The sequence below is a fragment of the Phyllostomus hastatus genome, unplaced genomic scaffold, assembly GCF_019186645.2.
Source record: "Phyllostomus hastatus isolate PE091 unplaced genomic scaffold, TTU_PhHast_1.1 phas_contig_113, whole genome shotgun sequence".
Lineage (NCBI taxonomy): Eukaryota > Metazoa > Chordata > Mammalia > Chiroptera > Phyllostomidae > Phyllostomus > Phyllostomus hastatus.
The window spans coordinates 7,522,524-7,535,517 of NW_025333530.1; the positions used below are offsets into that span (position 1 = coordinate 7,522,524).

At 40.7% G+C, this 12,994-nt stretch overlaps 1 protein-coding gene across 1 annotated transcript in view; it reads left to right on the forward strand.

Moving 5' to 3' along the window:
• Positions 1-12,994, forward strand: part of SIK2 (salt inducible kinase 2) — a 127,562-nt gene that overhangs the window by 76,858 nt on the left and 37,710 nt on the right. The window contains exon 4 of the mRNA XM_045838203.1: positions 276-437. Coding sequence (XP_045694159.1) covers positions 276-437 — 162 coding nt within the window. The remainder of the gene's footprint in view (positions 1-275; positions 438-12,994) is intronic.

Genomic DNA, 12,994 nt, shown 5'->3' on the forward strand with positions numbered 1-12,994 from the left:
TTTCAAGAAAGAACAGTGCTTGGGCACAAAAGACACTTTGAGTTATACTGTGAATATTATGCCACTTGCTCTTGTCTGGTCGTGGACTCTTTGTTTTTCTGGACTCTAGAGAAATATGACTGGAATTACTTTTCTTAAGGCAAGGTACTTGGAAAACAGCATGTTATTTGAATAATCTTTAGTCATTATAAAAGCTTTCTAAGAAAAAAATATGAATCTTAATAGTGGGGTCATTTTATTTTGGTAAATATTCTAAATTCTCTCTTCTTTTACAGACTACCTTGCTAATCATGGCCGGTTAAATGAGTCTGAGGCCAGGCGTAAATTCTGGCAAATCCTATCTGCTGTTGATTATTGTCACGGTCGGAAGATTGTGCACCGGGACCTCAAAGCTGAAAATCTCCTACTGGATAACAACATGAATATCAAGATAGCAGGTAACTGGGACACAGCTGGCTCTAACATGATCAGTTGTGAGCCATTGTGGTATGTTTTTGCAGAAACAGAACTATAGGCCAAAATTTGGGAGCATTTCTACTGAAAACATCAAGCTTTCTCAAAAAAAAAAAAAACAAGCTTTCTCAAAAATACAAGTGCATTTTATTCACTTCCTTAGATCCAGGTGCAATGTAAGGGAAATCAGTTCGTTATTAATGCACATAGTGGCAGAGCTACAGCTGGTGTCTCGTTTGTATCTTCGGTCTGATTTGTGTCCATGTCCGTTTCAGGGACTGTGCTGTTGGAGAGGGACTGGTAGGTCTAGAGCAGCAGTGCTGGTTGCTGGCACTATACCCTGCTCCTGATTGTGGCTGGTGGCTGCAGTAAGGTTACAGACTAGAACAGAAACAGGAGGAATGTAGATTGATGCAGGAAGAGCAGGTAGGCGAAGATCAGAGTATGAAGAGTTTCAAATGCCATGAAAAAGACTTTAAAGTTTATTCTGTAGGTCATAGGGAATCTAACCTATTGAAAATTTTAGGGTGGGGGCAGGGGTGGATTTGGGATGACAATGAGATTTGCATATTAGAAAGATCTCTCTCTGACAGCAAAATGAGGTGGGAAATGTGAATAAGACTAAAGACAGGAAGATTAGTAAGGAATCTAATACAATACTCCGATTACAAAAATGTGGGTCTGAACTAGGGCAGCAGCAGTAGAAGTTCCAGGGGTTGGATGGAGAGGGGTTTATTTTGGTTAGGGTTTTGAAGAAGGTAAGAGGAATGAACAGAAGTTTAGCAAAATTGCAAGTGCTGGTGTTTTGTTCTTGGCTTACAAAAGAGGAACAGAGAAACATCCAGATGAGAGGAGCTGACCAAGAATTGCTTGAGGACTTCTGGCCAAGATGGAGGCATACGTAGACACACTGTGCCTCCTCGCACAACCAAAATAAGGACAACAACAATTTAGAAACAAAATAACAACCAGAACTGACAGAAAATTCAACTGTACGGAAGTCTGACAACCAAGGAGTTAAAATAGATACATTCATCCAGATCAGTAGGTGGGGTGGAGTCAGAAGGCTGGGCAGAGAGGGGTCGAGGCACAAAAAAGGGTGGCACCAGGCACGCAAGGCACCCCAGGCATGCAAGACTGCAGCGGGCAGACCCTTGGCCCATAGACGGCGGCTGGCAGACCCCTGGCACGGGGTGGCAGCGGGCAGACCCAGTGAGGCAGCAATTGTGAAGCGAGGCACTGCGCTCAAGGAGGCTGGCTGACTGGGGGTCCCACATTCTCGCGCAGAAAAACCCAGCGAAACTGGGGAGCAAAACATACCGAGCAACCCAGGTTCCCAGCACCAGGAAATAAAGCCTCAAAACACCGATTGAAAATACCTGTGGGGGTTGAGCGCTGGGAGAGCCTTACAGGAGAGTTCATTGGAGAGACCCACAGGGTCCTAGAACAGGCACAAGCCCACCCACACAGGAGTTAGTACCAGAAAGGCCCAGTTTGCTTGGGGTAAGCAGTGGAGGGGACTGGGATCCCACAGAGAGCACAGTGGGCACCATTGTTCCCTCTTGGACCCCACCCCCACATACAGTGCCACAACCCAGCCATTGGGTTGCCCCACCCTGGTGAACACCTAAGGCTCTGCCCCTTACTATATAACGGGTGCATCAAGACAAAAAAAATGGCCCAAATGAAAGAACAGATCAAAGCTCCACAGCAAATACAACTAAGCAACCAAGAGATAGCCAGCCTCTCAGATGCACAGTTCAAAGTACTGGTGATCAGGATGCTCACAGAATTGGTTGAATTTGGTCGCAAATTAGATGAAAAAATGAAGGCTACGCTAAGTGAAATGAAGGAAAATGCACAGGGAACCAATAGTGATGGGGAGACAACTGGGACTCAAATCAATGGAGCAGACCAGAAGGAAGGAAGAAACAACCAAACAGAAAAGAAGGAAGAAATAAGAATTCAAAAAAAATGAGGAGAGACTTAGGAACCTCCAGGACATCTTTAAACGTTCCAACATCTGAACCATAGGGCTGGTTCAGAGGGGAAGAGGAAGAGGAACAAGTGGAAAAGTTATTTGAACAAATAATAAAGGAGAACTTCCCTAATCTAGCAAAGGAAATAGACTTCCAGGAAGTCCAGGAAGCTCAGAGTCCCAAAGAAGTTAGACCCCAGGAGGAACACACCAAGGCACATCATAATTACATTACCCAAGATTAAAGATGAGAGAATCTTAAAAGCAGCAAGACAAAATAAGACAGTTACCTACAAAGGAGTTCCCGTTAGACTGTCAGCTGATTTCTCAAAAGAGACCTTGCAGGCAAGAAGGGGCTGGAAAGAAGTATTCCAAGTCATGGAAGGCAAGGACCTACATCCAAGATTACTCATCCAGCAAAGCTATGATTTAGAATGGAAGGGCGGATAAAGTGCTTCCCAGATAAGGTCAAGTTAAAGGAGTTCATCATCACCAAGCCCTTATTTTATGAAATGTTAAAGGGATTTATCCGAGAAAAAGAAGATAAAAAACATGTACAGTAAAATGACAGCAAACTCACCTATTATTAATAACCACACCTAAAACAAACAAAAAGAAACTCAGCAAACAACTAGAACAGGAACAGAAGCACAGAAATGGAGATCACATGGAGGGTTATCAACAGGGGAGTGAGAGGAGGAGAGGGGGGAAAAGGTACAGAGAATAAGTAGCATAGAGGGTAGGTAGAAGATAGATGGGGGAGGGCAAGAATGTTTTGGAAAATGTAGAAGCTAAGGAACTTACGACACATGGACATGAACTAAAGGGGGGGAATGTGGGTGCGAGAGGGTGTACAGGGTGGAGGGGAATGAAGGGGGGAAATGGGACAAGTGTAATAGCATAATCAATAAAATATATTTTCAAAAATTATTGCTTGGCTAATTAGGTTAGATATTCATTGGAGAAAGTTTAGAGAGGAAACAATTCCTCGGAGTATAAATTGTAAGTTAAAAGCCTCTGGGGAAAAAGGAAATCCTCTGATTTGCTCATTTAATAGGTTTATTTCTGCACCATTTCCCATTAGTTTGTATCCTGAGCATTTTGAGGAAAGTAAATCATTAATTTTCACTTACTCTGCTTTAACTTTCATTTACTTTGATTTTAATAATTTAAAATGCCAGTTTTACAGGGAGGTAATGGATTTTCTATTCTGTAATCCGTGATTTTTTTTTAAATAATGGGGTTGCCTGAATAAGACAAAGTTAATGTGTTATATTCCCATTATATATATAAAGATTTATATTGACCTGTCATTTTTGTTTTGAAAATGCAATCCACTATATTAGTACTTCCATAGTTCTTATGTGTTCACTTCTCCCATTTGTGGGTTTTTTTTTTTTCTTCCTTCTTCTTTTGGCCTTTCCATTTGGTTTCATTCATTTCGCTCCTTTTAGCCAATCTTCTATAATGCACTGAGGTCACTGGAATTTTTGTTTACTTCTCTTTAAAAACATCTGCTGCCCTAAAATTGCCCTTTTCAGAGAACACTCTTGTTTTTGAAGTCCTTCACTCTATAGAAAGAAAGGGAACCCCTCCCTCACCTTTACATTCATTTATCACCAAACCAAAAATTCACAAAACAGTCCCTCAGAGTTTTGGAAGTATTTTCAGGCCAAGAAAGGTTAGAGGTATGAGTCATATGCTTTAGGAATTCCAAAGTGCTCTGTCACTAACTTCTCAAAAGACAATGTCCAATAGAACCAAAGAACCTTGGAAACAAAATATACTCAGTTTTGCCTGGCTATATGTCTACTTTAATATGGGTGGCTAAACCCAATATTTTCAATGTCATTATGAGATGGCTAATTTTTTGTATGCTTTTGCTGTTTTTATTTTTGTTTTTCAATATCTAAACTTCAAGTACTCATTTTTATCTAGAAGACAGGTAAAATGTCTGAGACCTAAAGTTGTTCTCTCTGGTTAACAATTAATATTAGTATAACAATTAATATTTATTGAGCCTTCAGTATTTTCAGACACCCTACTAGGTACTTGTACCATTTAATCTTTACAGCAACCCTAGGAACTACATCATTCTTGCCAGTTTTTAGATGAGAAAGCTGAAATACAAAAAGATTAAATAACTTGCCAAGGTAACTCAGATAATAGGAAGCAGACCTGGAATTCCAACCTGTGTGTCTTTGACCAGTGTCTGCGTTTCTTCCTCTACACCACACTGTCATGTCTAAGCCTTACTGTCAGTTACCCATCAGGGCTTATTCACTCACTGAATTTTGGGTTCCATCCTTCTGTATTGATACATTTAGTGTCCTTGATGTTACACCTCCCAAGTATAGACACACAGTGCATCTAAACACTCAAATACCTTCTTGCCCACATTTTTTTTGTCATCCTCACCACCATTTACCCAAATTTCATTAAATGTTTATTAAGCATTTACTGTGCTCCTGAGCTAAGTCCTGGAAATGCAAATATTTCAAGACAGAATAACAACAATGCAAAAAAGCTCCAACTCTGCTCTTACCTCAAGGAATTAATCCAGAACCATACCTTCAAATAAATAAAACACAAAAAGGTCATTGTTGTAAAGGCAGGAGAAAGACTAACTCTGCCTGGAAGAAAGTATTAGCTAAGACTTACTTAAGAAGACATCGGTGTGATAGGGTGAGAAGGGGTTGAGGGGGTGAAGTACAGAGGGCAGCTCCAAGCAGATGTGCAAAGGCAGGCAGACAGACCAGAAAATTCAGTATGTAGGGACACTCCAGAGCAGAGCTGGTGAGACATCGGTACCAGTGAGGAGTGCTAGGAAGAGAGCCTTCACAGGTAGGCAGACCCAGATCAGGAAGGGTTCTATATGCCATAAAAAGCTTAGATGTGTTCTAAATTCTTTAGCTGTTAAAGAATATCTCTGAGATATTTATTTTTATGCATAGATTTTATAACTTTTTTATGGCCCTGCTTCCCTTTAAAAACATCATCTTCTTATTTCAGAGGATTCTTCTTGAATTTTAAGAAATCTAAACACAACTAGGAAAGATGGGGCTACATGGAAAAATTGCAAGAACCAGAATAAAATATAAAATTATTCCCTTAAGTTATACTTTCTTTATTCTACTTATGAAGATTTTTTTAAATTTCTAAATGAGCTAGATAAATGAACTGTTTTAGCCATCTTATATATTGAAATTGAAGAGAATGCAAGCCAAAACTCAGTTTAAATTAAAATGTCTCTATTGAGAAAACAGAAAATGACAGTTCATTTTAATAAATACATAAACATGGCTTTGAAATCAGCATCTAATATATGCTCCCCCAGTGGGTGAAGACATCAGGACTGATGAGCCATGCACTCGTCCACACCTGTGCATGCTCATTGTCTCAGTCATGAGCCCTCCAGCCTTTGCAAAATATGAGAGGACATCCAGAGTAAGGGGCAGAATGCAAAGAAATACTGGCTTTCATTAGTATTAGTAATTGAAGGACTGTTTCCTCCTACCTATTTTTGCTATGATTATTTAGGCATAACATTGAGAATAAACAGATAAAAGACATTTAGTTTTATTCTTTAGCTTTCCTAATCTGAGATGTTTACAATAAATACATAGATAAGGATAAAAATATTAATTATTTAGAGGAAGTTTGCACAAATATCACAGTTCAAACAAGGCTTCACCAAAAGAATGTGGAGTTTGATATCAGACAGTTCAGGTGCAGATTCTGGCTATGTGACCTTGGGCTGATTACTCAACCTAACTGAGCCTGGGTTTCCATATCTGTTAGGCAGAGATTACTCTGTTCTTTGGAAACATTGTAGGGATTAGTGATAATGTTAGAGACAGTGAGGGTAGTAGGTAAAGAGTGTGGGCTCTAGAGTTAGGCCATCTGGGTTTGCATCCTGGTTCTGGCACTTACTAGCTGCATGACCTTGAACATATTGCCTAACCTCTCTGTCCTCATTTTCCGTATTTGTAAAGACGGAATGATAGAAGTTTGTATCTCATAGTGGTTACTGGTTAATATTTGTAAAATACTTGGAACAGCCCCTGGTACATAGTGTTATTTAAGTGTTAAATAAATTCTTACTGGAACCATGTAACACACAATTAAAGTAGCTGTTATTTGTATTCAATGTATAATTGATTCCATGTGAAACAAATCCTGAAATTTTTGATAGCCCCCTCACCATGTAATTTTTTTTAATTATCAAGTCCTTAAAGTCTTGTTAATACAAATCCCAGAGGAACAAGGGAAGTTTATCGTTTATATTCCAAATTATCTCTGCTTGATGCAAATTAATTTTTTTTTCCTGAGGGACCTTCAGTTTAATTAGTAATGTGTAATGAGTCTCATTAATCTGACCTGTGCATCACAAGTCCCTTGTCCTTAGCCAAAGACCAGTGCTTCCTTTCTGAGTTGACCCATGATCTCTGAGTGGCCAACATCCCCCAGTATTGCTTCTACCAGTCTTCCTGCTCACTAGAATACCTTGAGACAGACAGGGTTTCTGTATGTAAAACTCCAGTTTTGTGCCCTGAAACCAAGAAAGAGTCAGGGAGCCTGAGACAGATTTCACTGGTCAAGTATTTATTAGCAGTCTTCTGTTTGTTAGCTTCTTGCTACTAGTATTAGGTAATATGTAAAAACAGTTTTGCCTCAGCAAGCACAATGAGACCTGGCCTTTATCCTTCAAACCTGCATAGCCTTAGCAGCACATTAAGCCTGGAATAGGGAAGAGAGCTCATAGGGTTTTGTTTCATTTTCTTTTGTTACCTCCCTACCCTCCCACCCCGACCCCATCTCTGCTTCCTAACTCCATTTTGGGCCAAGTAAGGTCATTGATTTGCTTCTTAGCTCACTAAACTCTCTCATTGGACAAATAGATGGCTCATACCGGTCAGCAAAATCACACTTTATCTCAGCTGTGGTATTTTTGTGCCCTTCTGTCAGGTAGCAAGGGAATGACTGATGTTTGGAAGTCAACTGTGAAGCTGGCCTTTTCTTTCTGGTTGGCAACAAAATGTGCATTGATGTCAGTGTTGGCTGATGGCTATTCAGTTTAGGCAGTGGGTCGGCTTCAACTCTTACCACTCGCCTGTCTTTCATTTCCTCTTAATTGTCTTCTTCACTCCTATTGTAATAATTACAAAGGATGTGTAAATCTTCACTGAGACTGCATGTCTGAATTCTACTGGTAATTTTGGAAACAAAGATAATTTAACCCTAAAGCCATCTGTTGCTCCATAGGAAGATTTTTTTTTTAAGATTTTATTTTATTTATTTTTAGAGAGGGAAGGGAGGGAGAAAGAGAGAGAGAAACATCAATGTGGGGTTGCTGGGGGTCAGGGCCTGCAACCCAGGCATGTGCCCTGACTGGGAATTGAACCTGTGATACTTTGGTTCGCAGCCCGTGCTCGATCCACTGAGCTATGCCAGCCAGGGCTAGATTTTTTAAGTTATAAATTAAACAGTGTAACACACTGCCGGAGTTTAAAACTTGCCTTGGTTGTATTCATTCCTAGAGAAATTGTTTGCTGTTTCTTAGTTTGAAAGACTAGTTTTCAGTGTTTTATTTGCTTTTTTCTTTGTTTAAAATATATTTTATTGATTATGCTATTACAGTTGGCCCATTTTTTTCTCCCCTTTATTCCCTTCCACCCTGTACTCCCCCTCCCACCATCATTCACCCCCCTTAGTTCATGTCCCTGGGTCATACATAGAAGTTCTTCGGCTTCTACATTTCCCATACTATTCTTACCCTCCCCCTGTCTATTTTCTGCCTACCATCTATGCTACTTATTCTCTGTACCTTTTCCCCCTCTCTGCTCCTCCCATTCCCCTGTTGATAACCCTCCATGTGATCTCCATTTCTGTGCTTCTGTTTCTGTTCTAGTTGTTTGCTTAGTTTGTTTTTGTTTTAGGTGTGGTTGTTAATAATTGTGAGTTTGCTGTCATTTTACTGTACATATTTTTTACCTTCCTTTTCCTAGATAAATCCCTTTAACATTTCATATAATAAAGGCTTGGTGATGATGAACTCCTTTAACTTGACCTTCTCTGAGAAGCACTTTATCTGCCCTTCCATTCTAAATGAGAGCTTTGCTGGACAGAGCAATCTTGGATGTAGGTCCTTGCCTTCCATGACTTGGAATACTTCTTTCCAGCCCCTTCTTGCCTGCAAGGTCTCTTTTGAGAAATCAGCTGATAGTCTTACGTGAACTCCTTTGTTACGTAACTGTCTCCTTATCTCTTACTGCTTTTAAGATTCTCTCCTTATTTTTAATCTTGGGTAATGTAATTATGATGTGCCTTGGTGTGTTCCTCCTTGGATCCACCTTCTTTGGGTTTCTCTGAGCTTCCTGGACTTCCTGGAAGTCTATTTCCTTTGCCAGATTGGGGAAGTTCTCCTTCATTATGTTTTGAAATAAGTCTTCAGTTTCTTGGTCTTCCTCTTCTGCTTCTGGCACCCCTATGGTTCAGATGTTGGAACGTTTAAAGATGTCCTAGAGGTTCCTAAGCTTCTTCTCATTTTTCTGAATTCTTGTTTCTTTATTCTTTTCTGGTTGGATGTTTCTTTCTTCCTTCTCATCCACATCGTTGATTTGAATCCCAGTTTCCTTCTCATCATTATTGATTCCCTGTACATTCTCCTTCATTTCACTTAGTGTAGCCTTTATTTTTTCATCTCATTTGCAACCAAATTCAACCAATTCTGTGAGCATCCTGATTACCAGTGTTTTGAACTGTGCATGTGATAGACTGGCTACCTCTTCATCCCTTAGTTGTATTTCTTTTTGGGGAGCTTTGATCTGTTCTTTCGTTTGGACCCTTTTTTTTTTTCCTGTCTTGACACTCCTGTTCTGTAGTGAGGGGCGGGGCCTCAGTTGTTCACCAGGGCTGGTTGTTCAACCCACGTCACTGGGTTGTGACACTGTATGTGGGAAAAGGGTGGAGAGGAAACAATGGCACTTGCTCCTCTCTCTGCTGGATTTCAGTCACTTCCCCCACTTCCCACAACCAAATTGCGCCCTTCTGGTGCTGATTCCCACGTGGGTGGGCTTGTGTGTGTTCTAGGACCCTGTGGGTCTCTCCAAAAAACTTTCCTATGAGACTAGGAGTTCCTACTCCCTCTTTGTTTCACCTGGTTTATCTCCCCTTGAATGTGGGACCGCCTGGACACCAGCTGCAGCCTCACATGTCCCAGTCTTCTAGCCACCTCCTTGCCACGAGTCCTCTCTACCCCATCTGCCAGATTCTGCCACCTCTACTGGTCTGGATGAATATGTCCTCTTTAACTCCTTGATTGTCGGGCTTCCATACAGTTCAATTTTTCTGTCAGTTCAGGTTGTTTTTTGTATTTAAATTGTTGTGTTCCTTCTTCTGGTTGTGCAAGGAGGCACAGTGTGTCTACCTACACCCCCATCTTGGATGGAAGTCCTCAAAACCTCTGTTTTATTCTCTATTTCCTGACTGATCAAACTGTGGTTTGAGGACCAGCAGCATGACCATCCCTTTGGAGCTTGGTGGGAATGCAGAATCTCTCCCTGACTGGTGTGACTCAATTAGCTGGAGCATCTACCCACAAAGCAAAAGGTCACCAGTTCAATTTCCAGTCAGGGTACATACCTGGGTTGAAGGTTTGGTCCCTAGTCAGGACACGTGCAAGAGGCAACTCTTTCTCCCTCACATCAATGTTTTTCTCCCTCTCTTTCTCCCTCTCTTCCCCTCTCTCTAAAAGTAAATTATTAAAATCTTAAAAAAAAAAAAAAGAAATGCAGAAGCTCAAACTGAACCCTAGACCGACTGCATCAGAATCTGCATTTTAGGAGGTTCCCCAGATGGTTTGTATGCATGCTAATGTTTGATCTACTTAACTCCAACACACAGAATACTTTAATATGCTTGATTCTCATCAGACAGTAAGCATTGCGAGCAGCTTATTCACTCTGTACAAGGCCCTATAGTTCCTAAAACATTGGCCCTTTGCTAATGATGTTTGAGTACTGATAATTTGTATAATTTAATGGTGACACTAATAATAATTGGTTTTTGCTATTAGGAAGATACAGGTTAACCAGTCACTTTCAAAATATAAAACAGAAAACAATAATAGCAGTTCTAATTCTGTTTTCAAATATATTCATGGTCTGTTACTGCTCAGTTAGATAAGAGGTAATTAGAGGATTCAACTTTTGAGGCCAAGTTGATTTCCATGAGAATCAGTCAACAGTAATTTACCTTTTTTGTGGTTAAATACTCTATCCCAAACCCTCTCTTTCATAAACATTTTAGGCCACACAGGAACCAGGTGAGCGAATATGGCAATATAAAGAAACTTCAGAGTTGTTGGAGGGAACCTTGGCATACATGCCTTAGTGTCATAGGGACGGGAGCATGGGTCATCTTCACGTGAAAAGGACAAGATATTCCGTTTAATGCATCATGCATTCTTAAAATGAATATAGATTCCTGAAGTGAATATCAATATATATTTCTGACATTTACTTTGTATACATGTTAATTGTTCCCATTCACTTATTAGGGTGCTGTTTCATAGCATCCAATAATGTAAAGAAGAGAAAGCGCTCACTTGTCAAGGTCTGCTGGCAGAGAGATAAATTAGAAAATCTCTGTATTTGATGTAAAGGATTTTTCCTGGGTTTATGACAGCCTTGCTTCCAATTTAAAGTTAGATTAAATATCTCTGACTCGTGGTATTCGTGGTATTCTTGGAACATCTGTGATACAGTGAAAAAGAACACCTGGCTTGGAGTTCAAAAGACTGTATTTGAATACTGGCTAAGTCACTTGGAGCTGTAGATGCTTGGGCAAGTCAATTAACCACTTTGAGTTTCAGTTCCCTCCTTTGTAAGGTAAGGAACATTATACCTCACAGGGCTGTCATGATTAAGTGAGGTAATAAATGCAGAAATGCCGACTGTGTAATATGCTTATTTAGCCCAGAGTAGGCATGACATAAATGTATTTGGATTTTATTAGACCATATTGAAGGACATAATAAGTTGTTCGTAAAACTTATTATGATTTCAGATTGAACTTTCTTAAAATTGAGAAGCTAAGAGATTTTTTAGGAAGATTTGTCTTTTACCTTCTATGTTCAAGAAATGTTTTAAATCATGGTTGATCTGGCAAATTCAAGGTACGATATTGTAACCAAACAAAAACAGAGTTTCAGCTGCCTGTCACCACAAAAGCCAAACTCACAAGGCAGGTGGTGGTACAAAAGGAAGGAGGTTTTATTCGGGTGCTGTATGACCTGGGAGAATGGCAGTTCCCATTCAAAGCCTCTTTCTGCCATGGAAAAAGTCCAGCCATCTTCAGCAAGACCAGTACAAATGCCAGTGTCCAGAGTTTCTGCTCCATTTCAAAGTACAGTCCTTAGGAGCCTGCAGGTGGCTGGTAAGCAGTCATAGTCATCCCCATCCAGGCAGCTTAGCTTGTTCCTGGCTGCTGTTCATTTCAGGCTCCGTCCTGGAGCCTGCCTGTGGGCCATGGACAATATGGCTGCTAGGGCTGCAAGGTTGTGTACTCCCAGGAGAATGTGCTAAGCACTGGTGAGGGCATCCCAGGTAGAGGAGTTGGGGAGAGCTCTCTCTCCCCAGAGAGAGGGTGGGGGGAAGCTCTTCCTCCTGAAGCAAAGAGGCAAGAGCAAAGTGAGAATGCAGATCACCAGCCAGAGAGTCAAGAGCCTCTTTATTCCCCAGCAATTATATTAGCTTGGGTGTGGGATGGGCCAGGTACTTTCTCAAAATGACCAATCAACTTCCCAACCTTTCACACTCTTTGATCCAGCATTCCCATTCCTCCCCACCCCATTCCATTTTGACTTCTATGGCACATGTGCTTGTCTTCCCCTGGTACCTGGGGTGGGGGACAGTTCTCTATCTAATTATCTTGCTAGCTTTTGGCACCAGTGCCCTATCCATTTTTCTAGCTTTCTGTGCTTTCAGTTTAAGAACCTCCCCCCTGCTGCCATCTTGGCCAGTGGGGCAGACTCCCCAGTCTCTGAACAGACTGTTAATTAGTAACATTATGAGGGAGAATTCAAATGGTTATTCTTACCCAAATTACAAATTACTGCAGAGGAAAGAAACTTTTTTTTATCCTTTCCCAAGGACAAGCTTGGGGTGGGGAGGAAAGAAGAGAGAGAGGGAGAGAAACATCAATTGGTTGCCTCGCACACGCACCCCGAGTGGGGACCAAACCCACAACCTAACCTAGGCATGTGCCCTGACCTAGGAATTGAAGCCATGATCCTTTGTTTTACGGGATTTCCATTCCTACTTCCTCACCTGCAGGGAGCTTTCCCTAACTTCTTTCTTTCTGACGTATTTATACTTTCAAAACTCTTTCAGAGTTGCTTAATCATGTGGGAATAGAAATAGTGTCAAAATAATGCTAGACTAAAACCTAGATCGGTATGAGAAGTATCAGTATGAACTGAAGGATTTTTAAAAATACATATACATATAGTAGGTACAAAATAAATATAACTATGTCTGCGCACATGAAGTAGCATTCATA